Source organism: Notechis scutatus, chromosome Z (genome assembly GCF_049901735.1).
Source record: "Notechis scutatus isolate UNSWTSFEM ecotype Mainland chromosome Z, rNotScu1.2, whole genome shotgun sequence".
NCBI classification, from domain to species: Eukaryota; Metazoa; Chordata; class Lepidosauria; order Squamata; family Elapidae; genus Notechis; species Notechis scutatus.
The window spans coordinates 110,314,706-110,340,201 of NC_142025.1; the positions used below are offsets into that span (position 1 = coordinate 110,314,706).

The following is a 25,496-nucleotide window of genomic DNA, read 5'->3' on the forward strand; positions in this document are numbered from 1 at the left end:
TTGACCTGTAGGGCTGTTCTAAGCAGGCAGAAGTGAGTTTGGTCCCTTTGTACAATCTTGGTCACCACAATTGTTCAGTAAATCACTGCAGTTATTAAATTAGTAACATTAGTAACACAATAAGGATTCATATGTACAGCTAGTCCACAACTAATGGAAGGAAGAGGAAGGGAAGGAAAGAAAGGAAAGGAAAGGAAAGGAAGGGAAGGGAAGAGGAAGGGAAGGGAAACAGAAAGGGAAAGGAATGGAAAGGAGGAAAAGAAAGGAAAAGGAAGGGAACAGAAAGGAGTGGAAAGGAGGAAAGGTAAGGAAGGGGAAGGGAAGGGGAGGGGAGGGAGGAACAGAGGGAGAAAGGCAAGTTGCTTTCCTAAAATGCAACATAGCAGCCACACATACTGAAAATCTCCTCTTGAGAAAAGGTTGTTCCCTCGAATCCTAATTATTACTCGCATTCTCTGTAAGCAGAATGAAAACTAATAGTATCAATCCCATTGTCCAATATCAGCAGCCCGGCTAGCTCAGTCGGTAGAGCATGAGACTCTTAATCTCAGGGTCGTGGGTTCGAGCCCCACGTTGGGCGCAAATCATTTCTTTTTGTTCCTCTCTGGGCATTTAAAATCCTTATCTTCAGGAGACTCACTCGTTCGGTAGAAATATGTGGTATTGCAGCCTCGGACTCCACGCTAAGTTTCTCCAGGTTTGATTTCCTGTCCAAAAGCAAATGGAATATATAATGATATATGTATGCTGATATATATTTTTTAAAAATTTAAAATAAAATATGTTTATCTTGTTTTAGGCTTGGGTGTTCACCATCTCTGCTGTCCGTTGGTTAAGGACGATTGGGGAAAGGGATCTGGCGATGCATTGCGGGTTATAATGAAATCTGAATCGCAAGGCGGAATTTTAGATTTATCCCCAACGCTGTTTATTACAACTGGCAAGGGAGTGGGTGCCAAACCACTTACAAGACCGAGGGACCTAAAAAAAAACCACACACACACACACAACGGGAAGGCAAAGAATATTTTTATTAGAAGGTATAAGACAGGAACTCTTACGGGTCCGTTTGGATGGCCAGTTTGGGGAAAGCTTCCCCACGTATCTGAGAATACTTGTAGTATAGAATTTCTATTTTTAGGCAAAGGGGTCTTTTCAGTCCATTGTTACGGGAGATGGAATGTTGGGACAATGGGGGGGCGTGTCCTTGATCGAAGATGGAACGTTGAGGCTTCTCACCTGGTTACTATGTTGCAATTCGTTTCTTAGGAATTGCGGCAAGGGTCCCTCAAGTCAAATTTGGCTTCCGGAGAAATACATGCATATTCCAAACAGCTTTTTTGGGATGGAAGATGGGAACCGCTGCCATTCAACTTGTTACCAGGTCCAGCTCTTCTTTCTCAGAAAGGCAGAAAAACATTTTAGAGATGAATAGGTTTTTGCAGATGTCTCAAGGCAGGGGGGAGGGAAGCTACCCTTGGCAGCGGTGGGATTCGGAACCCACGCCTCCGAAGAGACTGGAGCCTTAATCCAGCGCCTTAGACCGCTCGGCCACGCTACCACGCATTTAGAAGAGATACAGGTGGCTTGGGAATTCTGGGAGTCGAAATCCATGTTTTAAAAAGTTGCCAAATTTAAACACTTACTTGATTTCTCAAGGATGTCTTGTCCCTTGCTTTTTCAGGAGGCAACTGGATTTTCTCGTTTCTTTTTTCTTGTGAAGAGGTTTCGCTTGTCATTCAAGAAGCTTCTTCAGCTCTGACGGGACAGTGGAGAATGGAAGCTTCTGTCAGAGCTGAATAAGCTTCTTGGATGAGAAATGAAACGTCTTCAAAAAAAAACCCAAACAAACCTGAAAGTCCAGTTGCCTCCTGAATAAAAAAAACACCTTTGGGACAATTATGACCTGCATGACTGAGAATCTGTACAGACTTCAAGGATGTCTTAATATCCCATCCAAGCCTCAGCATCAGGACCACCATGGCTTACGTATATAAGAAAGATATTTCGAATTTTTGAAACGTTTAAAGAACCCGGCTTAAAAGCAGACAAACATTCTTGATCAGAGCAGGAGAAAGTTAAGGGCAGAGAGAAGGAAACCAGGCTGCGTGAAATAATAGTTACTCCGATTGAAAGCAGCGATTGAAATCTCAACAGGAAACCAGAGGGGGGGAGGCGGACTCCAGATTTGGGCGCGAGATTCAAATTCAGAAAATATCTTTTGTTCGAAAAGAGCCAATGGGGAGATAGCGCGCCAGGTATAAAATTCTCCAGGAAGATCACTCGACTCCTCCAGACTTCGCTTCTTCGGCAAGGATTGCTCGCACCCAGCAAACGGCTCGCAAGTGGACAATGGTGTAGGCGTGTCCTGCTTGGAGGGTGGAAAGAGGTTGGACGAGATAACCTACAAGGTACCTTAAAACTCTTGCTAACCCGTTACATTGACACGTGGTTAGTATTCTGGGCCTCGCCTCCTTTTCTAATTCTGACCAATCCCCGACGAATCCCGAACCTCCGAACGCGTCTTTCTTTCCCAGCCAATCGAGGAGAGCGAACCGGCTATAAAAGAAGGGCCGCGAAAACGCGCTTCGCTTCATTCGAATCCGGCGTGGAGGAGCAAAAGCGGCGGAGCGCTTAGAGGAAGGATGGCTCGCACCAAGCAAACGGCTCGCAAGTCGACCGGCGGGAAGGCGCCCCGCAAGCAGCTGGCCACCAAGGCTGCGCGGAAGAGCGCGCCGGCCACGGGCGGCGTGAAGAAGCCTCACCGCTACCGGCCGGGCACCGTGGCCCTGCGCGAGATCCGCCGCTACCAGAAGTCGACGGAGCTGCTGATCCGCAAGCTGCCCTTCCAGCGGCTGGTGCGCGAGATCGCGCAGGACTTCAAGACCGACCTTCGCTTCCAGAGCTCGGCCGTCATGGCTCTGCAGGAGGCGAGCGAGGCTTACCTGGTGGGGCTCTTCGAGGACACCAACCTGTGCGCCATCCACGCCAAGCGCGTCACCATCATGCCCAAGGACATCCAGCTGGCCCGACGCATCCGCGGGGAGAGGGCGTAAGGACGTGCCGAGGCTCACCTATAACCCCAAAGGCTCTTTTAAGAGCCCACTCACTCTTCCGCGGAAAGAGCTTGAAATCCGCCCGAGGGGCTCTCCCTTGTATTCGTCGCAAACGATTGAGTGTAAAAGCTATCCAGCTTGGGCGGGGGGGGGGGTCTTGTCCCTGATAGTGATTTTTCTCACAAGCTTTTTAATGAGACCCTTTTTGAAAATTTGCTGAGGGTGTTTAATACCCTAACTTGCGTTTTTACTGTGACCGCGCTTCGTTGATGGATGGGGAGGTGGGAAAGCGGAGATGCAAACGGTGACCACGGTGGGTTATTTTACACCTCACAACCATGCTCCCCAGTATCTTGACTGCCACGTACTGCTCCACGAAGGAACCCCAAATCGCCTAAGGTGTTGGTGACGCTGGGTTCCGACGGCCTTCGAAGTAGCAATGTTAATATTTACATTAGTCAAATCTATGTAATTTAGTGTTAATACACATATTTGTATTAAGATACTTACTCAGTGTTTCAATATGCCATTCTAATGCCAATCGTAATATATGAACATGTATAGTAATGCCATCTTTCAACCTCTAATTTTTTCATCTAATTGCTTTTATTGTATTATGTAAAAATATGTATGCTAATATTCCCCCTATTGTTTCTGCCTCTATTTGAGCTTCTAATCAGGCCATCACTACTAATTCTGGTGTTAATACAGTTTGTATTGAAATATAAATGCCATCGTCATTCTGCTAAACAAATAATTCCCTCAACACTGTCCAACTATTTACTAAATCTGTATTACTATTAATCTTCCCATCCTTCCTTTCACCCATCTCCTCTCACTTATGACTGTATGACTGTAACTTTGTCGCTTGTATCCTTACAATTTATATTGACTTCCTAGTATGGTTGATTGCTTATTGTACCCTATGACTATTATTAATTGTTGTACCTGATGATTCTTGACTCTTGATGAATGGATCTTTTCTTTGATGTACAGTGACAGCATATACACCAAGACAAATTCCTTGCGTATCTAATCACACATCCAATAAAGAATTCTATTTAATCCTTCATTATTTAGTTATTCAATGTTTCAATGCGCCATTCTAGTGCCAATCACCATATTATTTAAACATACATAATACCATCTTTCAACCTCTAATCTTTCCATCTAGTTAGTGCTTTTATTCTATTATATAAGTGTGTATTCTTATTTCTACCTCTATTCTAATTTTTAATCAGGCCACCATTATATTAAAAGGCATTTCCTTTCTGTCCATCATCTCTTGTCCATTCGAATACTTCAATTCTTATCCATTTTTAGCTTGCCTCCCATACTCCTCTTTTGTATCTTTGCTCTATCTACATCTATATCTTTACTATTCAGTCTAAATATGTCCATAATTATTCATTCAGCAGTAATTATTTCAACAGAAGTTCCACTAACCTCTATCTCAGTTCTATGGCTAGCTCCCCAATTAGATTTAACATGGATGGATTCAGGGCTTTTAAAAACTAAAAACACAGGGACTGCATGGTCGGCACCGAGGGTATTTTTAGCAAGATTCCTGCAGGGGGTTGGACTAAATGATCTTCAGATTCCCTTGCAGCTAATACACTTTTTAAATAATTATCCAACTGATTTTTGTACCTTAAATGTTCCTGAAGTATATTGTCTGCTCCATTTCTTCATGACTAACCCTGGGATAGTGGGAAGGGTTAAAGTCTTAAAAACAACGGAGCACACTCAAAGTGTTAGAAAAAAAAAACCCTTTGTATATATCTTTGTTCAAATGTAGGATTCGTTCTCCTGCCTACAACTGACTTTTCTTCCCCTTTTCTCTTTCCTTTATTCTCCTTCATTTATAATTTACTAACAAGACTGCAAGAAAGTGTGGCATAGAGATCTCTATGTTATTCACACAGTAAATAACTGGTTTTATTACACTTTGGATATTTTTTTAATCAATAGGAATTGTAACGGTAGAAATATTTAAAGCAACCAGTAAACTTAATAAAAGGATTGTTTTTAATGGTTTGCTAGCGCGGCAGCTTGGAAAAATGCCATTTTTTGCTGTCCTAAACAAACCCAAAAGATCTGTAATTTCCTTTTGGAAAACATGGAAAAGAAAAAGGAGTTGCGTTGGCCAGGAATCGAACCCGGGTCAACTGCTTGGAAGGCAGCTATGCTCACCACTATACCACCAACGCTTCATGCGTGATAAAGTTTCTTTTGGGAAACATCTTTAGATCACAAGCACTTATATGCATCTTTGTATTATAAAATGTTAGGGAATTATCAAGACAGCAGGTGGCGCTGTTCGTTCTGAAAAACATGTCAGTAACTTTCTCCTCCAATTTCCTTTTTTTCTTGCTGCAATTAAATGTTAATCGTACCCATCTTTAACCGAATTTCCTTGTTGAAGCTGACAATTGCAAAGAGTAACTAGTTAAGTTTGTAGTGACTGTAATAACATGGTTATTTATAGTAGTAAATGAAAAGTAGCCAGACATTTGCAACAACAGTGGTATTTGTTTTTTTTAATCACCAATTTAGATTTGGAAACTTTAGAAAAGTGAAGAAAAGATAACCTTTTTTTTTTTTTTTTGCCTAATAGCAAATACACAAGATTTCACGCTATGGAAAATCAAAAGAGGACAAAAAACTTAGAGTGAAACTTTGACTTTTAGTTGACAAAAATTGCCCTTTCTTACCATTTTAATTCAGTGTTTCTGAATGTCAGCAACTTTATGATGTATGCAGTATCATATAAGTGTGTATGTAAGCATATGCATAATTTATTTTTTTTATTTATCATGTTTATGTAATGTCTATTGGAGGTGGTGACCCTTTGAGAGCTGTTTGCAATGGAATTTCATTTTAATTATGCCAATTAGTGTACATTTAAAGTGACAATAAAGTTATTTTCAGTCTAAGTTCAGTTCCCACAATCTCCCAACTTGATGTGTTGGAGTTCACACAACATAAAGTTACTGAGATTGAAAAACATTGTTTTATTCTTTTCTGTTCACATCTACTGACTTTCATTCAGCTTGGAAAAAGTGAAGCATTTGGGTTACTTTTGATACATGGATGGGAGACCACCAGGAAATCCCAAGGTTGTAGATTTGATTGGAAATTGGAAAAGGCACCCTCTAGAAGAAGACAGCACATTCTCATTCTGGGCATGAAACTGAACACGATTTAATGGATGATGTCTCTATCTTTTTGTCTACATTTGATTGTTTTCCATCCTTCAAGAATGTCAAACATTTTTTTAAAACTTCATCTTGCCTTGGAGAATAAACATATAATAATAATAGGATTATTTTATTTTCAAGCAAAAGGAACTCAAATGGCCTTTTCAATACATGCAATACACCGTATGTAGGGAACTATTCTAAGAAGGAGAAGGACCAGGGGTAATATGAGAGCAGTCATCCAGTACTTGAGGGGTTGCCACAGAGATGAGGGGTTTGATCTATTATCCAAAGAATGTGAAGGCAGAAACAGGAAGTAGCAGGTGGCGGATCATCTAGGAAACATCCAACCTAGAAATAAGGAGGAATTTCCTGACAGAACAACCAATCAGTAGAACTAGTGCATCTCAAAGTTGTGGTTGTTCCATCACTTGAGGATGGAGCCATTTGTTCGGAATACAGATTAAGGAAGGGACCTTGTCGGTCATCTAATCCAACCTCCCCACCCAAGCAAATCCTACCCTATTTTTGACAGATGGTAGTCCAGTCTCTTCTTGAAAGCTTCCAGTGATGAAGCTCCCACAACTTCCAAAGGAAAGCTGTTCTATTCTATTCTACTCTACTCTCTACTCTAATCTATTTTCTATTTCATTCCATATATTCTATTCTATTCTATTCTATTCTATTCTATTCTATTCTATTCTATTCTATTCTATTCTATTCTATTCTATTCTATTCTATTCTATCCTATCCTTTCCCCTTATTATATTCCCTTCCTTTCCCTTCCCTTGCCTTCCCTTGCCTTCCCTATTCTTTCCTTTCCTTTCCTTTCCTTTCCTTTCCTTTCCTTTCCTTTCCTTTCCTTTCCTTTCCTTTCCTTTCCTTTCCTTTCCTTTCCTTTCCTATTAGATTCCCTTTCCTATTATATTCCCTCTCCTATTCTATTCTATTCTATTCTATTCTATTCTATTCTATTCTATTCTATTCTATTCTATTCCCTTTCCTATCCCATCCCATCCCATTCGATTACACTCTGCTGTATTCCATTCCATATATTTTCTACTCTTCTCTACTCCACTCTATACTCTACTCTACTCTCTATTTTCTGTTCCATTCCATGTATTCTATTCTGTTCTGTATGTTTTCTAATTATTCCCAGATAAGAGAACCAAATACAAAGAAAAGCAAAAGTAGGTGTACATTTTGAGACTTGAAAGTGAAACTCTTTTAGTTTGTTTATTCATTCCCGTGAGAAGCATCATGGTTAAAAAAACCCTTTGACTGAACTTGATGGTCTTTAGAAACATGTCACTTGAAACTATGCACTGCCTGCCAAAATAAACAACTCCTTGGCTTCAAGTTCGTCCAGTTTATGAATCAAAGTAGAAAATTTTTTAACAGCTGGCTCGTTGGTCTAGGGGTATGATTCTCGCTTTGGGTGCGAGAGGTCCCGGGTTCAAATCCCGGACGAGCCCCTTTTTTTCTTTTTTTTTCTTTTTACATTTTCAGATCCATCCATGTTTTATTTGAGGACAAAGACAGCTGCACCAAGCACTGAAATAACTGGTGGCTGAATCTTATCCAGCTTTAAAAGGGACACAGTTGTTGGAAGATCTGTACATTTGTATAAACTGTATTTGTATAAACAGTTTTAACAGATTAACAGAGTTGGAAGGGACTTTGTAGGTCATCTAGTCCAACCCCCTGCTGAAGCAGGAAACCCTACACTATTTCTAACAAATGGCAGTACAGTCTCTTCTTGAAAGTCTCAAGTGATGGAAGCTCCCACAACTTCCAAAGACAGAAGCTGTTCCTTTGGTTGATTGTTCTCACTGTCAGAAAATTTCTCCTTATTTCCAGGTTAAATCTCTCCTTGTTCAGTCTGGCCTACAGGTGCTTTAGAAAATAGCCTGACCTGTGGCAGCCCCTCAAATACTGGAAGACTGCTATCATGTCTCCCCTGGTCCTTCTCTTCACTAGACTAGCCATGCCCAGTTCCTGTAACCGTTCTTCATATATTTTAGCCTCCAGTCCCCTAATCATCCTGGTTGCTCTTCTCTGTACTTTTGGATGCAGTAGTCTAGGTGTGGTCTTACTAAGGCTTTATAGAGTGGTATTAGTACCTCCCTTTGATCTTGATTGTGTCCTCTGTTAATGCAACTTAGATTGCATTGGCTTTTTTGGCTGCTGCCATACACTGTTGGCTCATATTTAACTGGTTGGAATTAATGGATTAACCGGAATTAATGAAATACTTATTCTAAATTTCAAAAACAAACAAGCAAACACACAAAACATATCTTGCACCATGTAAGCATAATTATGACATTAAAGGAAAAGATTCGATCACAGCTTGATTTAATCAACTTTAATAAGAAATGCTTAGAGAAAATAAAGAAGGAAACCCAATTAAGAAACTGATTTAGAAAACTATAAGTATTGTTGCTAGAGTGTTTCCTATTTTGTAGTTTACCTTCCATGTGGGCTTTGACTCTTGGAAATAAACTTCCTCCTCTTCAAGTACAGGTAGTCCTCAACTTATGGCCACAATGGACCCCAAAATTTATACTGCTGTGAGATAGATATTTGTTAAGTGAGTTTTGGGCCATTTCACGACCTTTTCTGCCATCGCTGTTAAGCGAATCATGGCAATTGTTAAATTAGTCACACGGTTGTTAAGTGAGCCTGGTTGCCCATTGACTTTGCTTGTCAGAAGGTTGCAAAAGCAGATCACATGACTCCGCAACCATCATAAATACGAGTCAGTTGCCAAACAATCTGGATTTTGATCATGTGACCACGGGGATACTGGAATGGCCATAAGTGTGAAACACGCATAACAGTCCTAATTCACTTCTTCCAATGCCACTGTAACTTTGAATGCCTTCTTGTCACCATTGTTAAGTGAATCACTGCAATTGTTAAGTTAGTCACACGTTTGTGAAGTGAAGCTGGCCTCCCCATTGACTTTGCTTGACAGAAGGTTGCCAAAGAGGATCACATGACCCCAGGACTCTGCAACCGTCATAAGTATGAATCAGTGGCCAAGCTTTTGAATTTTGGATCACGTGACCACGGGGATGCTGCAATGGTCATAAAGTGTGAAAAATGGTCAAAAGTCACTTTTTCCTGTGACCATGTCACTTTGAATGGTCACTAAATGGACCGTTGCAAGTCGAGGGCTCCCTGTAGCGCCACCAGTGACTTTTTTTTCACCACTGAAATGCGGACCAGATTTTCCTTCCAACAATGTTTTTGCAGTAAATTGCCTCACAATCAGGAGGCTATTGAATTCGATCCCAGGCAGGTATTTCTTTCTCTGGGCACAGCACAATGAGTAATTATCTGCTGCGAACTCTGCATTGGCAACAGGAAGGGCATCCGGCTAGTAAACTCAGCTTTATTCAGTTGCCAGGACTCCATCCCACCATGGACTTATTAAAAGACAATTTCAAAAAAAAGTCTTTGCAATAAATAAAGTTTGTGAGTTGCACTGAGTTAATGGAAGGGGGACCAAGCATTGATTTTTGAGTCATTGGCATTGAGTGACTATTGTGGAGAGTAAACAGAAGAAAATTAAGCAAGGTGTACTGCATCCGAAACACCTTGTCCCGAAACAGTTTAAGAAAAAAAAAAGCATTAGGAAGAATCTAGAGATCCGGGGGTCGAAGTTTTCCAATATCGCTTCTCGCAGTGCTCCAGTGGCGCAATCGGTTAGCGCGCGGTACTTATACAGCAGTACTAAGCCATGCCGAGGTCGTGAGTTCGAGCCTCACCTGGAGCAGGGCTTTTTATTATTATTTCTTGGGGGAGCTTTCTAAACTCAGCCCATAATATGACAATGCTGCACGTTCAGCTTTGGGTTCTTGGCTTTTTTTAATGTGTCAGTTTAAAAATGTCAAAGCTATTAAGCAATTCCGGATTTTGACAGTTCCAGTTTTCCTGTGTAAAGAAAACTGGAATTTCTGGAGGGTTTGTTTCCCCAGTAAATAAGTAAATAAGTAAGTGCTATTGCTTGCCTTAGGAAATGAGGGGGGGATAATGGAGATATAGTTTGTTTTTTTCTCTGCAGAGCCTCAGCTGGGAATCTGCCTTCTTCTAGAAATCGGTGGTATTGTAAAATTTCCAGTTTTATCTTCCACCCCGCCCCCTGTTTATCTTTAAAAGGTGTCAACCTTGCTTGACACCATTTTTTTAAAAAAAATCTCCCAAATGCAAATACATTTCTAGAGGTGGCAAGTTCTGCAATGAATATTGGTGTTTAAAAGATGGGAATGGACTTTTGCAATCTATATCATATTTAACTCTGTTATTATTCTTTAAAAGAAAAATGACATTGTCCTGTTAATTTTAAACTTTTTAAAAGTATTGAAAAGGAGAGTAGCCAGTACGAGAATCAAACCAGTGATCTCGGCATTATTGGCACCACACTCTAACCAACTGAGCTAATAGACCTCCATGAATACTTGCTCATTTTAACATTTTGTGGGGAGAAAAAAAGGGGGTTGGGATTATATTAATGTCTTCCACTATGACCAAAATTATTTGCAACTTGCAAGAAGGCCCTCAAACTTCAGGTTGAAGACGGAACTGCCAAGGGTTTCAACAAAAGAAAAGCTTGTTTTATAAAGGACGTATCTATAAAAAAAAGTCTATGGAATGAATTGGCATGATTGTCAGAAATACAAATAGTATGACACCATACTGTGAATTTATTAAAATATATTAACGCTGCTACAGTACTGTTTTAATTATATTACTGAGAATAATACACAATGGATATGACTAGAAGTACAGTAAGACTTTAAAATGTATTTTACTGGGTGTGTTGCAGAGTTCCCTTTGAGTGATAAAGTTGTGCACATTCATCCAAATTCCTAGGTTTAAGTACAGTTCTTGGATCTCCAGGTAAATGCTAACTTTAGCTTAGGAAACCAATGAGTGCCATTTGAGACCTGAATTTTCATTAGAACAAATCAAAATGATGATTATATAACTTCATCTAAGCATTCAAATTCAGTAGATCTATCATCATTATTTCTGAAGGACAGATTACACATGTCCTACTGACATCAGATCATGTTTCTTATTTCAGATAATATCTATTAAGGAGACCAAATGACCTTAATTGATTTATAATGAGAATGGAGTATATTCGTACAGTAAATCACTTATTTAAATCCCAGCACAAACCTTCCCTTAGCAGATTCTTTTGTAGAATACTATTGAAATACCAGTTCTTTTGAACATTTTAGAATTAGCCTTATATTCATACCCTTCTAGCAAAATAACTTAATAATAAATCAGAATCATCATGAAATGAAGACCAGTAGAGAAAGTTCTTGTACATTCTTACCACCACAATTGACTCCAAAATTTATGTTGCTAAGCCAGACAATTTGCAAACGAGACAATCAACTAGCCCAAAAGAGAACAAAAAGTTTCTAGCACCTCTCAACCAGTCAGTGGCACTCAGATCAGCATAGATCAGTGGTGGCTAACCTTTTTAGCGCTGAGTGCTGAAATGGGAGCACGTGCGCACGTGCTGGAAACTGGAAGAGCAGCTCCCTGATACATGCGCGTGGGAGTGCAAGAAACCCGAAGCTTAGCTTCCTGGCATGTGCACGCGTGCTGGCTATCTGGTCTTCCAGTTTTTAACGCACTTGTGTGCGCGAGACCAACTGGCCAGCATGTGCATGCGCTCTGGGAAGTTGCTCCTCCAGTTTCTGGTGCTCCTGCGTGCACGAAAACCAGCTGGCCAGCATGCATGCATGCATGCATTGGAACCCAGAAGAGCAACAGCTGGCATGCCCCGAGAAATGGCTCTGTGTGCCACTTCCGGCACACATGGCATAGGTTCGCCATCAACGGGCATAGATCAATTCCAAGGTTAACTTCAGACCAACAATTAAGTAATATTGATCCCCTTTTGTGACCTTCTGACGAGCAAAATCAGTGGGATTCCCTTAACAAATATGTGACTAACTTAGCAGCTGCAACAATTCACTTAACAACAGTGGCAAGAAGAGTCATAAAATGGGGCAAATCTCCCTCCACAAATGGGCTCAATTGTGGTCGTAAATCAAGGACTGCCTGTATTAGAATGCCATTTTTCATTTAAAAAAAACTAGCAATTTGTGTCAATGGCATCTCAAGGAAGTTCAAACACCCCCCCGAAGAGATTCTTAGTTTTTACACACACAAATCCTGAGCCCTGTTCAGAATCTTGCTGGACTAACTTGTTTTTAAATTACTCAACAAATGAAAGAAACATAACTACAAGGACAAATAGGCTAAGAAAACAGCTTCTATCCCAGAGCAGTAACTTTATTGAATTCTACTGTGTAGTGCAATATGAATGCAATTTCAGGGGTTTTCAGTTCAATTGGGTGGAATGTGAAGAATGTGTGTTTGTGTTTTATTTTTATAGTTATAACTAGCTCGATACCCATGAGTCGCTGTGAAACTATGTGGTCGGGCTTTTGGGGTGGGGGGGGGAATAAGGGGGTTAGGGTGAAATTTCTGCCTCTGCCTACCAGCATCCATCGGTATTCATCTGGCTAGTGTCCTGTCAGTGTGTGAGAGAGTTGAGGGCTGTTTGGAAACTGTGTGAGCAAGGAGACAGCAAGGAGCCTGGGCGTGGCTTAGCTCAACTGTTCTGTACTAAAGCTGTTTGCTGCTGTGAAAGTGAAAGTGAAACTCCTCTGCTTATGTTTTGCATTTGGAACAAAATTCTTTTCAGGTGGGGAAAGGGAGTAGAATTCCTTAGCATCAGAGCATGTTAATAATAATAGAGGAAATACTAATGCTCTGATGGTCATTTCGAAAAATCCTTTCTTAGTGAGCACTTAGAAGTCAAGAGGAACATACGTGCCAAATTTCAAGTTTGTAGGCTTTACTGTTCTGGAAATTTTGTGATGATGTGTGAGTGCTCTTTCGCTTTTATATCTATAGATGTGCCCTGAAGCTGGAATTTAATTTTGTTGTACGAGGTACAATGACAATAAAGTAAACCAACTACTGTAAATAGCACATGCATTCTCACTAGTAATATAATAGAATTCAGTATTTTTCGCCTGCAGGGTGCGGTAACTTTCCCAGAGATCGAGATACTTGTGAGTACCTTATATAACACAGGCAAAAATAGAGAACAGCAGAAAGATCAGAGTTGTTAAGGATCAGAGTAATTTATTCAAGCCATTCTAAGATACTGACGAGGTGGCCGAGTGGTTAAGGCGATGGACTGCTAATCCATTGTGCTCTGCACGCGTGGGTTCGAATCCCACCTTCGTCGTTGTTTCTTTTTTTTTTAAAGATTCAAGTTATGATTAAAATAGACCCAGTCCGAGGGTATATTAAGAGATTAAAGAGATTATACACCCTACCTTACACACATTATACACCTTACACAGCACCGGTCATTAATGGGTAGTAGTTAGCTACTCTAGCGCTGCCTGGAACTCCCCAGTGCAAATTTGAATTTCAACATACCTTTCGCAACGCACCACGTGCAATCATTTTGCACGGGTAATTTTGATTTTTTTAAAATCTCCGCTGATCAAACCAGCCAACTTTGTAAAACCACAGAAATGGACATTTGCATTGGGCAAGGTTTGCAAGAATAGTGTGGTCGCGCTGCAAATAAGACACTGAAAAACGTTATTTATATCTGGCTTTAGAAGAGGGGCAAATAAAAAACTAGATGTAAATGGAAACCATCCAAACCAAGAGACTGGGATCATCCCTTATAGAATGAAGGCTGCAGGAAACGTTCCAAGTAATCCCACTAAGAATGGGATTTGAGCATCAGATTACCCTTTCAAGAGTTAAATGGACATTTTTTAAACATTGAAAATCAGAATGAAGCCAGCTCTTTTCTGGAAGCGGTGAATGGCTCTTAAAAGAGCCGTTTAGTACGATTGCATTTCCGGTCTCCCTTCGAGACTAGCTTTTTACGCCCTCTCCCCGCGGATGCGTCGGGCCAGCTGGATGTCCTTGGGCATGATGGTGACGCGCTTGGCGTGGATGGCGCACAGGTTGGTGTCCTCGAAGAGCCCCACCAGGTAAGCCTCGCTCGCCTCCTGCAGAGCCATGACGGCCGAGCTCTGGAAGCGAAGGTCGGTCTTGAAGTCCTGCGCGATCTCGCGCACCAGCCGCTGGAAGGGCAGCTTGCGGATCAGCAGCTCCGTCGACTTCTGGTAGCGGCGGATCTCGCGCAGGGCCACGGTGCCCGGCCGGTAGCGGTGAGGCTTCTTCACGCCGCCCGTGGCCGGCGCGCTCTTCCGCGCAGCCTTGGTGGCCAGCTGCTTGCGGGGCGCCTTCCCGCCGGTCGACTTGCGAGCCGTTTGCTTGGTGCGAGCCATCCTTCCTCTAAGCGCTCCGCCGCTTTTGCTCCCCCACGCCGGATTCGAATGAAGCGAAGCGCGTTTTCGCGGCCCTTCTTTTATAGCCGGTTCGCTCTCCTCGATTGGCTGGGAAAGAAAGACGCGTTCGGAGGTTCGGGATTCGTCGGGGATTGGTCAGAATTAGAAAAGGAGGCGAGGCCCAGAATACTAACCACGTGTCAATGTAACGGGTTAACAGAGTTGGAAGGGAAATAAGGCGACACGTTCTGGTAGTGGTAACAATCAGCCAAAGGAACAGAAGTTGCCTTCGGAAGTTGTGGGAGCTTCATCACTGGAGGCTTTCAAGAAGAAACTGGACTACCATCTGTCAAAAATAGGGCCTGAGGGGGGGTTGGACTAGATGACCTACAAAGTCCCTTCCAACTCTGGTAATCTGTATCTGTATCTGTACCTTGCAGACCCTACACCATTTCTGACAGATGCAGTCCAGTCTCTTCTTGAAAGCCTCCAGTGATGAAGCTCCCACAACTTCCGAAGGCAACTTGTTCTGACTGTCAGAAAGTTTCTCTGTATTTCCAGGTTGAATCTCTCCTTGGTCAGTTTCCATCCATTATTCTGTTGGAAGAAATATCCTTCTGGGTTCGTTTTCAAGTGGGGAAAAAGATACTGGAAACATGGAGGCTGTTTGGAAAAATGATTTAATGAATAGTTTATGGTTTATGAATAGGCTGGCCTGGATAACTTAATGGGCACAAAATATCCATTTCTAAAGACTTCAGGCATCTGCTGGGGGCTGTTTCCTATAGCAGGAAGGTTGAGGCTGCTTTCTGACTTTAAGAGCATGTTTTCCCATTTCTCCTGTGGGGAAATATAATATTCTGCCTCTTAATATTCCTCAAAATATTTCATTCGGGTCATGGTGGGGAGGCTTCCTACAGTAATAATGAACTGAACTGAAAAAGCTTCTTGGATGAGAAGTGAAACATCTTCATCTTCCTTTTGAAAAAGCACTTTTGGGACAATTATAATAATGACACCAATATGAGGGGGTAACAGAGGAGATGGGATTTTGTGAAACATTGTTAAACGGGTTGTTTCATCCAGTCTGTACATGCCTATTAGTAATTAACAGCTTGATAAAACTTATTCAGTTTGTGTTATTAATGCATTAAATACTAGGGCAATCTTGAGAAGCCTCCAACTTGAATCAAAGGTGACTAACAAATGCAGAAGATCGTCCTAGATTGTGGATTCTGAAATGTAAATATGGAAGCATTTTAAAAAGGGTTGGTCCTAAATTGATAAAATTGGGCTCCTGACCACAATAAAGGGGAGGGGAAGGGAAGGGGAAAAAAATCTACCCAATTACGTAGTTGGCAGGATTCGAACCTGCGCAGGGAAACCCCAATGGATTTCTAGTCCATCGCCTTAACCTCTCGGCCACAACTACAAGTGGAATGCTGTCTGCCTTAAGATTAAAGTAAATATTAAAATACTTGTCCTAACTTAATTAAGAAGATTGAAGCTTAAAGACGCTGGTTCTTAGGTATGCAAATTTTGTATAAATTCAGAAAGACTGGGCCAATCTACCCATAAGCAAAACACTGGTGGAGCTGATGGGATTTAGAATTTACATTCCCCCACCCAAATTCTAAGGACAGGACATGACCTTTAGATCATGGATTAGGATTAACCCAGCACCATTGGCATAGTGAAAGACCCAAGGCTCACTACATTGCACCAACCCCAGGAGCATCTCAATCTCCAAACCCCAGAACCCTATAAAAATCCATCCACTCACTCAGCCATTTTGTCAGCCAGCCCAGAAACATGCTGCTGTCACTGAAGTTTCTGGAAAACCAAATAAACAGAGAGCTTCTTTTCTTGTAGCCAGGCTCCATTTTATTTCCTGTGGTTTTTTTTTTTCTCCTGGCTTGGCACTGGACTGGATTTTCCTTCCAACACTAGGGCAATTTTGAGAAGCCTCCATCTTGCGTCAAAGGTGACTAGTAAATGCAGAAGATTGCTGGTAGATGGTGGACTCTGAATTGATAAAATTGGGCTCCTGAGCACGATAAAGGGGAAGGAAAGAAAAAAAAAACCCACTCAATTACGTAGTTGGCAGGATTCGAACCTGCGCGGGGAAACCCCAATGGATTTCTAGTCCATCGCCTTAACCACTCGGCCACAACTACAAGTGGAATGCTGTCTGCCTTAAGATTAAAGTAAATATTAAAATACTTGTCCTAACTTGCTTTGTTCGCTTTAATTTCCCCTTTTGTTCTGCAGGTTCAGGCTGTTTCTGGAGATGTAAAAGAAACTTTGTTCATAATTGTAGGTTGAGGACTACCTGTGGTTGTGATGTTTGGGTACAGCCCTGGGGGGAAAGGGATGCATAGAGTAGAACAGTAGAGTAGTGTAGAGTAGTGCAGAAGAGTAGAAGAGAGTACAGTAGAAGAGAATAGAAGAATAGAGTAGTAGAGTAGAGCGGAGGAGTGGAAAGAAGAGGAGAGAAGACGCGAGAAGAGAAGAGAAGAGAAGAGAAGGGAAGAACAGAGAAGAGACTATTTGGTCAACTGTGATTAGACACACAAGGAATTTGTCTCTGGTGCAGAAGCTCTCAGTGTACATGCAAAATGATAGGCTAATGATAATCATAATAAAGAATTGAATTGAAGAAGCTTCCTGGATGAGAAGCGAAACTTCTTCAGCATCTTCCTTTCAAAAAAAAGCATCTGTGGGACAATCGTAATAGTGACACCAATAAAAGGGAGTGACAGAGGAGATGAGATTTTGTGAAAAATTGCTACACAGGTTTAGCTAAATTTTGCTAAACAGGTTGCTTGCATCCAGTCCATACAGACCTGTTAGTAATTAACGGCTTGTTGAAACATCTTAATTCATGCATTAAATACTAAAGAAGGAAGGCCCCTCTCCCCAGATTAATATTTATTCTTAATATTAAAAAGAGGCAGGATGGAATATCTCCCCATAGAGAAATGGAGAAAAATCTTAACAAAGGTAGAAAGCAGTCTTCCTGCTATAGGAAAACAACTTCAAATTAAGAAGATTGAAGCTTAAAGACGCTGGTTCTTAGGTATGCATATTTTGTATAAATTCAGAAAGACTGGGCCAATCTACCCATAAGCAAAACACTGGTGGAGTTGATGGGATTTAGAATTTACATTTCCCCACCCAAATTCTAAGGATAGGACATGACCTTTAGGTCATGGATTAGGATTAACCCAGCACCATTGGCATAGTGAAAGACCCAAGGCTCACTACATTGCACCAACCCCAGGAGCATCTCAATCTCCAAACCCCAGAACCCTATAAAAATCCATCCACTCACTCAGCCATTTTGTCAGCCAGCCCAGAAACATGCTGCTGTCACTGAAGTTTCTGGAAAACCAAATAAACAAAGAGCCTCTTTTCTTATAGCCAGGCTCCATTTTATTTCCTGTGGTTTTTTTTTTTCTCCTGGCTTGGCACTGGACTGGATTTTCCTTCCAACACTAGGGCAATTTTGAGAAGCCTCCATCTTGCGTCAAAGGTGACTAGTAAATGCAGAAGATTGCTGGTAGATGGTGGACTCTGAATTGATAAAATTGGGCTCCTGAGCACGATAAAGGGGAAGGAAAGAAAAAAAAAACCCACTCAATTACGTAGTTGGCAGGATTCGAACCTGCGCGGGGAAACCCCAATGGATTTCTAGTCCATCGCCTTAACCACTCGGCCACAACTACAAGTGGAATGCTGTCTGCCTTAAGATTAAAGTAAATATTAAAATACTTGTCCTAACTTGCTTTGTTCGCTTTAATTTCCCCTTTTGTTCTGCAGGTTCAGGCTGTTTCTGGAGATGTAAAAGAAACTTTGTTCATAATTGTAGGTTGAGGACTACCTGTGGTTGTGATGTTTGGGTACAGCCCTGGGGGAAAGGGATGCATAGAGTAGAACAGTAGAGTAGTGTAGAGTAGTGCAGAAGAGTAGAAGAGAGTACAGTAGAAGAGAATAGAAGAATAGAGTAGTAGAGTAGAGCGGAGGAGTGGAAAGAAGAGGAGAGAAGGCGAGAAGAGAAGAGAAGAGAAGGGAAGAACAGAGAAGAGACTATTTGGTCAACTGTGATTAGACACACAAGGAATTTGTCTCTGGTGCAGAAGCTCTCAGTGTACATGCAAAATGATAGGCTAATGATAATCATAATAAAGAATTGAATTGAAGAAGCTTCCTGGATGAGAAGCGAAACTTCTTCAGCATCTTCCTTTCAAAAAAAAAGCATCTGTGGGACAATCGTAATAGTGACACCAATAAAAGGGAGTGACAGAGGAGATGAGATTTTGTGAAAAATTGCTACACAGGTTTAGCTAAATTTTGCTAAACAGGTTGCTTGCATCCAGTCCATACAGACCTGTTAGTAATTAACGGCTTGTTGAAACATCTTAATTCATGCATTAAATACTAAAGAAGGAAGGCCCCTCTCCCCAGATTAATATTTATTCTTAATATTAAAAAGAGGCAGGATGGAATATCTCCCCATAGAGAAATGGAGAAAAATCTTAACAAAGGTAGAAAGCAGTCTTCCTGCTATAGGAAAACAACTTCAAATTAAGAAGATTGAAGCTTAAAGACGCTGGTTCTTAGGTATGCAAATTTTGTATAAATTCAGAAAGACTGGGCCAATCTACCCATAAGCAAAACACTGGTGGAGCTGATGGGATTTAGAATTTACATTCCCCCACCCAAATTCTAAGGACAGGACATGACCTTTAGGTCATGGATTAGGATTAACCCACCACCATTGGCATAGTGAAAGACCCAAGGCTCACTACATTGCACCAACCCCAGGAGCATCTCAATCTCCAAACCCCAGAACCCTATAAAAATCCATCCACTCACTCAGCCATTTTGTCAGCCAGCCCAGAAACATGCTGCTGTCACTGAAGTTTCTGGAAAACCAAATAAACAAAGAGCCTCTTTTCTTGTAGCCAGGCTCCATTTTATTTCCTGTGGTTTTTTTTTTTTCTCCTGGCTTGGCACTGGACTGGATTTTCCTTCCAACACTAGGGCAATTTTGAGAAGCCTCCATCTTGCGTCAAAGGTGACTAGTAAATGCAGAAGATTGCTGGTAGATGGTGGACTCTGAATTGATAAAATTGGGCTCCTGAGCACGATAAAGGGGAAGGAAAGAAAAAAACCCACTCAATTACGTAGTTGGCAGGATTCGAACCTGCGCGGGGAAACCCCAATGGATTTCTAGTCCATCGCCTTAACCACTCGGCCACAACTACAAGTGGAATGCTGTCTGCCTTAAGATTAAAGTAAATATTAAAATACTTGTCCTAACTTCCTTTGTTCGCTTTAATTTCCCCTTTTGTTCTGCAGGTTCAGGCTGTTTCTGGAGATGTAAAAGAAACTTTGTTCATAATTGTAAGTTGAGGACTACCTGTGGTTGTGATGTTTGGGTACAGCCCTGGGGGGAAAGGGATGCATAGAGTAGAACAGTAGAGTAGTGTAGAGTAGTGCAGAAGAGTAGAAGAGAGTACAGTAGAAGAGAATAGAAGAATAGAGTAGTAGAGTAGAGCGGAGGAGTGGAAAGAAGAGGAGAGAAGACGCGAGAAGAGAAGAGAAGAGAAGGGAAGAACAGAGAAGAGACTATTTGGTCAACTGTGATTAGACACACAAGGAATTTGTCTCTGGTGCAGAAGCTCTCAGTGTACATGCAAAATGATAGGCTAATGATAATCATAATAAAGAATTGAATTGAAGAAGCTTCCTGGATGAGAAGCGAAACTTCTTCAGCATCTTCCTTTCAAAAAAAAGCATCTGTGGGACAATCGTAATAGTGACACCAATAAAAGGGGGTGACAGAGGAGATGAGATTTTGTGAAAAATTGCTACACAGGTTTAGCTAAATTTTGCTAAACAGGTTGCTTGCATCCAGTCCATACAGACCTGTTAGTAATTAACGGCTTGTTGAAACATCTTAATTCATGCATTAAATACTAATGAAGGAAGGCCCCTCTCCCCAGATTAATATTTATTCTTAATATTAAAAAGAGGCAGGATGGAATATCTCCCCATAGAGAAATGGAGAAAAATCTTAACAAAGGTAGAAAGCAGTCTTCCTGCTATAGGAAAACAACTTCAAATTAAGAAGATTGAAGCTTAAAGACGCTGGTTCTTAGGTATGCAAATTTTGTATAAATTCAGAAAGACTGGGGCAATCTACCCATAAGCAAAACACTGGTGGAGCTGATGGGATTTAGAATTTACATCCCCCACCCAAATTCTAAAGACAGGACATGACCTTTAGGACATAACAGGATTAGCCCACCACCACTGGAATAGTAAAAGACTCTGAAATCTAAATATGGAAGCATTTTTAAAAGGGTTGGTTCTAAATCGATAAAGTTGGACTCCTGAGCACAATAAAGGGAAGGGAAGGGAAAAATACCCACTCAATTACGTAGTTGGCAGGATTCGAACCTGCGTGGGGAAACCCCAATGGATTTCTAGTCCATCGCCTTAACCACTCGGCCACAACTACAAGTGGAATGCCGTCTGCCTTAAGATTAAAGTAAATATTAAAATACTTGTCCTAACTTGCTTTGTTCACTTTAATTTCCCCTTTTGTTCTGCAGGTTCAGGCTGTTTCTGGAGATGTAAAAGAAACTTTGTTCATAATTGTAGGTTGAGGACTACCTGTGGTTGTGATGTTTGGGTACAGCCCTGGGGGGAAAGGGATGCATAGAGTAGAACAGTAGAGTAGTGTAGAGTAATGCAGAAGAGTAGAAGAGAGTACAGTAGAAGAGAATAGAAGAATAGAGTAGTAGAGTAGAGCGGAGGAGTGGAAAGAAGAGGAGAGAAGACGCGAGAAGAGAAGAGAAGAGAAGGGAAGAACAGAGAAGAGACTATTTGGTCAACTGTGATTAGACACACAAGGAATTTGTCTCTGGTGCAGAAGCTCTCAGTGTACATGCAAAATGATAGGCTAATGATAATCATAATAAAGAATTGAATTGAAGAAGCTTCCTGGATGAGAAGCGAAACTTCTTCAGCATCTTCCTTTCAAAAAAAAGCATCTGTGGGACAATCGTAATAGTGACACCAATAAAAGGGAGTGACAGAGGAGATGAGATTTTGTGAAAAATTGCTACACAGGTTTAGCTAAATTTTGCTAAACAGGTTGCTTGCATCCAGTCCATACAGACCTGTTAGTAATTAACGGCTTGTTGAAACATCTTAATTCATGCATTAAATACTAAAGAAGGAAGGCCCTCTCCCCAGATTAATATTTATTCTTAATATTAAAAAGAGGCAGGATGGAATATCTCCCCATAGAGAAATGGAGAAAAATCTTAACAAAGGTAGAAAGCAGTCTTCCTGCTATAGGAAAACAACTTCAAATTAAGAAGATTGAAGCTTAAAGACGCTGGTTCTTAGGTATGCAAATTTTGTATAAATTCAGAAAGACTGGGCCAATCTACCCATAAGCAAAACACTGGTGGAGCTGATGGGATTTAGAATTTACATTCCCCCACCCAAATTCTAAGGACAGGACATGACCTTTAGGTCATGGATTAGGATTAACCCACCACCATTGGCATAGTGAAAGACCCAAGGCTCACTACATTGCACCAACCCCAGGAGCATCTCAATCTCCAAACCCCAGAACCCTATAAAAATCCATCCACTCACTCAGCCATTTTGTCAGCCAGCCCAGAAACATGCTGCTGTCACTGAAGTTTCTGGAAAACCAAATAAACAAAGAGCCTCTTTTCTTATAGCCAGGCTCCATTTTATTTCCTGTGGTTTTTTTTTTTCTCCTGGCTTGGCACTGACTGGATTTTCCTTCCAACACTAGGGCAATTTTGAGAAGCCTCCATCTTGCGTCAAAGGTGACTAGTAAATGCAGAAGATTGCTGGTAGATGGTGGACTCTGAATTGATAAAATTGGGCTCCTGAGCACGATAAAGGGGAAGGAAAGAAAAAAAACCCACTCAATTACGTAGTTGGCAGGATTCGAACCTGCGCGGGGAAACCCCAATGGATTTCTAGTCCATCGCCTTAACCACTCGGCCACAACTACAAGTGGAATGCTGTCTGCCTTAAGATTAAAGTAAATATTAAAATACTTGTCCTAACTTGCTTTGTTCGCTTTAATTTCCCCTTTTGTTCTGCAGGTTCAGGCTGTTTCTGGAGATGTAAAAGAAACTTTGTTCATAATTGTAGGTTGAGGACTACCTGTGGTTGTGATGTTTGGGTACAGCCCTGGGGGGAAAGGGATGCATAGAGTAGAACAGTAGAGTAGTGTAGAGTAGTGCAGAAGAGTAGAAGAGAGTACAGTAGAAGAGAATAGAAGAATAGAGTAGTAGAGTAGAGCGGAGGAGTGGAAAGAAGAGGAGAGAAGACGCGAGAAGAGAAGAGAAGAGAAGGGAAGAACAGAGAAGAGACTATTTGGTCAACTGTGATTAGACACACAAGGAATTTGTCTCTGGTGCAGAAGCTCTCAGTGTACATGCAAAATGATAGGCTAATGATAATCATAATAAAGAATTGAATTGAAGAAGCTTCCTGGATGAGAAGCGAAACTTCTTCAGCATCTTCCTTTCAAAAAAAGCATCTGTGGGACAATCGTAATAGTGACACCAATAAAAGGGGGTGACAGAGGAGATGAGATTTTGTGAAAAATTGCTACACAGGTTTAGCTAAATTTTGCTAAACAGGTTGCTTGCATCCAGTCCATACAGACCTGTTAGTAATTAACGGCTTGTTGAAACATCTTAATTCATGCATTAAATACTAATGAAGGAAGGCCCCTCTCCCCAGATTAATATTTATTCTTAATATTAAAAAGAGGCAGGATGGAATATCTCCCCATAGAGAAATGGAGAAAAATCTTAACAAAGGTAGAAAGCAGTCTTCCTGCTATAGGAAAACAACTTCAAATTAAGAAGATTGAAGCTTAAAGACGCTGGTTCTTAGGTATGCAAATTTTGTATAAATTCAGAAAGACTGGGGCAATCTACCCATAAGCAAAACACTGGTGGAGCTGATGGGATTTAGAATTTACATCCCCCCACCCAAATTCTAAAGACAGGACATGACCTTTAGGACATAACAGGATTAGCCCACCACCACTGGAATAGTAAAAGACTCTGAAATCTAAATATGGAAGCATTTTTAAAAGGGTTGGTTCTAAATCGATAAAGTTGGACTCCTGAGCACAATAAAGGGGAAGGGAAGGGAAAAATACCCACTCAATTACGTAGTTGGCAGGATTCGAACCTGCGTGGGGAAACCCCAATGGATTTCTAGTCCATCGCCTTAACCACTCGGCCACAACTACAAGTGGAATGCCGTCTGCCTTAAGATTAAAGTAAATATTAAAATACTTGTCCTAACTTGCTTTGTTCACTTTAATTTCCCCTTTTGTTCTGCAGGTTCAGGCTGTTTCTGGAGATGTAAAAGAAACTTTGTTCATAATTGTAGGTTGAGGACTACCTGTGGTTGTGATGTTTGGGTACAGCCCTGGGGGGAAAGGGATGCATAGAGTAGAACAGTAGAGTAGTGTAGAGTAATGCAGAAGAGTAGAAGAGAGTACAGTAGAAGAGAATAGAAGAATAGAGTAGTAGAGTAGAGCGGAGGAGTGGAAAGAAGAGAGAGAAGACGCGAGAAGAGAAGAGAAGAGAAGGGAAGAACAGAGAAGAGACTATTTGGTCAACTGTGATTAGACACACAAGGAATTTGTCTCTGGTGCAGAAGCTCTCAGTGTACATGCAAAATGATAGGCTAATGATAATCATAATAAAGAATTGAATTGAAGAAGCTTCCTGGATGAGAAGCGAAACTTCTTCAGCATCTTCCTTTCAAAAAAAAGCATCTGTGGGACAATCGTAATAGTGACACCAATAAAAGGGAGTGACAGAGGAGATGAGATTTTGTGAAAAATTGCTACACAGGTTTAGCTAAATTTTGCTAAACAGGTTGCTTGCATCCAGTCCATACAGACCTGTTAGTAATTAACGGCTTGTTGAAACATCTTAATTCATGCATTAAATACTAAAGAAGGAAGGCCCTCTCCCAGATTAATATTTATTCTTAATATTAAAAAGAGGCAGGATGGAATATCTCCCCATAGAGAAATGGAGAAAAATCTTAACAAAGGTAGAAAGCAGTCTTCCTGCTATAGGAAAACAACTTCAAATTAAGAAGATTGAAGCTTAAAGACGCTGGTTCTTAGGTATGCAAATTTTGTATAAATTCAGAAAGACTGGGCCAATCTACCCATAAGCAAAACACTGGTGGAGCTGATGGGATTTAGAATTTACATTCCCCACCCAAATTCTAAGGACAGGACATGACCTTTAGGTCATGGATTAGGATTAACCCACCACCATTGGCATAGTGAAAGACCCAAGGCTCACTACATTGCACCAACCCCAGGAGCATCTCAATCTCCAAACCCCAGAACCCTATAAAAATCCATCCACTCACTCAGCCATTTTGTCAGCCAGCCCAGAAACATGCTGCTGTCACTGAAGTTTCTGGAAAACCAAATAAACAAAGAGCCTCTTTTCTTATAGCCAGGCTCCATTTTATTTCCTGTGGTTTTTTTTTTTCTCCTGGCTTGGCACTGGACTGGATTTTCCTTCCAACACTAGGGCAATTTTGAGAAGCCTCCATCTTGCGTCAAAGGTGACTAGTAAATGCAGAAGATTGCTGGTAGATGGTGGACTCTGAATTGATAAAATTGGGCTCCTGAGCACGATAAAGGGGAAGGAAAGAAAAAACCCACTCAATTACGTAGTTGGCAGGATTCGAACCTGCGCGGGGAAACCCCAATGGATTTCTATAGTCCATCGCCTTAACCACTCGGCCACAACTACAAGTGG

The 25,496-nt window shown here is 41.2% G+C and overlaps 2 protein-coding genes and 14 non-coding genes across 16 annotated transcripts; 5 read left to right on the forward strand and 11 right to left on the reverse strand.

Annotated features, from left to right (window-relative positions):
* Positions 1–507: 507 nt before the first annotated feature.
* TRNAK-CUU (transfer RNA lysine (anticodon CUU)) lies at positions 508–580 on the forward strand. The gene has a single exon. It is a non-coding gene; the product is annotated as a tRNA-Lys (tRNA).
* Positions 581–1,478: 898 nt separating this feature from the next.
* Positions 1,479–1,561, reverse strand: TRNAL-AAG (transfer RNA leucine (anticodon AAG)). Its single transcript has one exon. It is a non-coding gene; the product is annotated as a tRNA-Leu (tRNA).
* Positions 1,562–2,416: 855 nt separating this feature from the next.
* On the forward strand, positions 2,417–3,827 carry LOC113422780 (histone H3). Its single transcript, XM_087945226.1, has one exon. The coding sequence runs from the start codon at positions 2,646–2,648 to the stop codon at positions 3,054–3,056; it is 411 nt and encodes a 136-aa protein (XP_087801352.1). The 5' UTR covers positions 2,417–2,645; the 3' UTR covers positions 3,057–3,827.
* Positions 3,828–5,194: 1,367 nt separating this feature from the next.
* Positions 5,195–5,266, reverse strand: TRNAG-UCC (transfer RNA glycine (anticodon UCC)). The gene has a single exon. It is a non-coding gene; the product is annotated as a tRNA-Gly (tRNA).
* A 2,393-nt stretch (positions 5,267–7,659) lies between these two features.
* TRNAP-UGG (transfer RNA proline (anticodon UGG)) lies at positions 7,660–7,731 on the forward strand. The gene has a single exon. It is a non-coding gene; the product is annotated as a tRNA-Pro (tRNA).
* A 2,220-nt stretch (positions 7,732–9,951) lies between these two features.
* TRNAI-UAU (transfer RNA isoleucine (anticodon UAU)) lies at positions 9,952–10,040 on the forward strand. The gene is given in 2 exon segments: positions 9,952–9,989; positions 10,005–10,040. It is a non-coding gene; the product is annotated as a tRNA-Ile (tRNA).
* Positions 10,041–13,468: 3,428 nt separating this feature from the next.
* Positions 13,469–13,550, forward strand: TRNAS-GCU (transfer RNA serine (anticodon GCU)). Its single transcript has one exon. It is a non-coding gene; the product is annotated as a tRNA-Ser (tRNA).
* Positions 13,551–14,208: 658 nt separating this feature from the next.
* On the reverse strand, positions 14,209–14,639 carry LOC148129108 (histone H3). The gene has a single exon (XM_087947744.1). It carries the CDS (start codon positions 14,617–14,619, stop codon positions 14,209–14,211), a length of 411 nt encoding a protein of 136 aa, XP_087803870.1. The 5' UTR covers positions 14,620–14,639.
* A 1,330-nt stretch (positions 14,640–15,969) lies between these two features.
* TRNAS-AGA (transfer RNA serine (anticodon AGA)) lies at positions 15,970–16,051 on the reverse strand. Its single transcript has one exon. It is a non-coding gene; the product is annotated as a tRNA-Ser (tRNA).
* Positions 16,052–16,714: 663 nt separating this feature from the next.
* TRNAS-AGA (transfer RNA serine (anticodon AGA)) lies at positions 16,715–16,796 on the reverse strand. The gene has a single exon. It is a non-coding gene; the product is annotated as a tRNA-Ser (tRNA).
* A 1,469-nt stretch (positions 16,797–18,265) lies between these two features.
* Positions 18,266–18,347, reverse strand: TRNAS-AGA (transfer RNA serine (anticodon AGA)). Its single transcript has one exon. It is a non-coding gene; the product is annotated as a tRNA-Ser (tRNA).
* A 1,460-nt stretch (positions 18,348–19,807) lies between these two features.
* On the reverse strand, positions 19,808–19,889 carry TRNAS-AGA (transfer RNA serine (anticodon AGA)). The gene has a single exon. It is a non-coding gene; the product is annotated as a tRNA-Ser (tRNA).
* Positions 19,890–21,066: 1,177 nt separating this feature from the next.
* Positions 21,067–21,148, reverse strand: TRNAS-AGA (transfer RNA serine (anticodon AGA)). Its single transcript has one exon. It is a non-coding gene; the product is annotated as a tRNA-Ser (tRNA).
* A 1,460-nt stretch (positions 21,149–22,608) lies between these two features.
* TRNAS-AGA (transfer RNA serine (anticodon AGA)) lies at positions 22,609–22,690 on the reverse strand. The gene has a single exon. It is a non-coding gene; the product is annotated as a tRNA-Ser (tRNA).
* A 1,178-nt stretch (positions 22,691–23,868) lies between these two features.
* On the reverse strand, positions 23,869–23,950 carry TRNAS-AGA (transfer RNA serine (anticodon AGA)). The gene has a single exon. It is a non-coding gene; the product is annotated as a tRNA-Ser (tRNA).
* A 1,456-nt stretch (positions 23,951–25,406) lies between these two features.
* Positions 25,407–25,490, reverse strand: TRNAY-AUA (transfer RNA tyrosine (anticodon AUA)). The gene has a single exon. It is a non-coding gene; the product is annotated as a tRNA-Tyr (tRNA).
* Positions 25,491–25,496: the final 6 nt, after the last annotated feature.

Bases quoted from the DNA above. Each gene is read 5' to 3' on its own strand.
- LOC113422780 (XM_087945226.1), top strand. From the start codon at position 2,646: ATGGCTCGCACCAAGCAAACGGCTCGCAAGTCGACCGGCGGGAAGGCG.
- LOC148129108 (XM_087947744.1), bottom strand. From the start codon at position 14,619: ATGGCTCGCACCAAGCAAACGGCTCGCAAGTCGACCGGCGGGAAGGCG.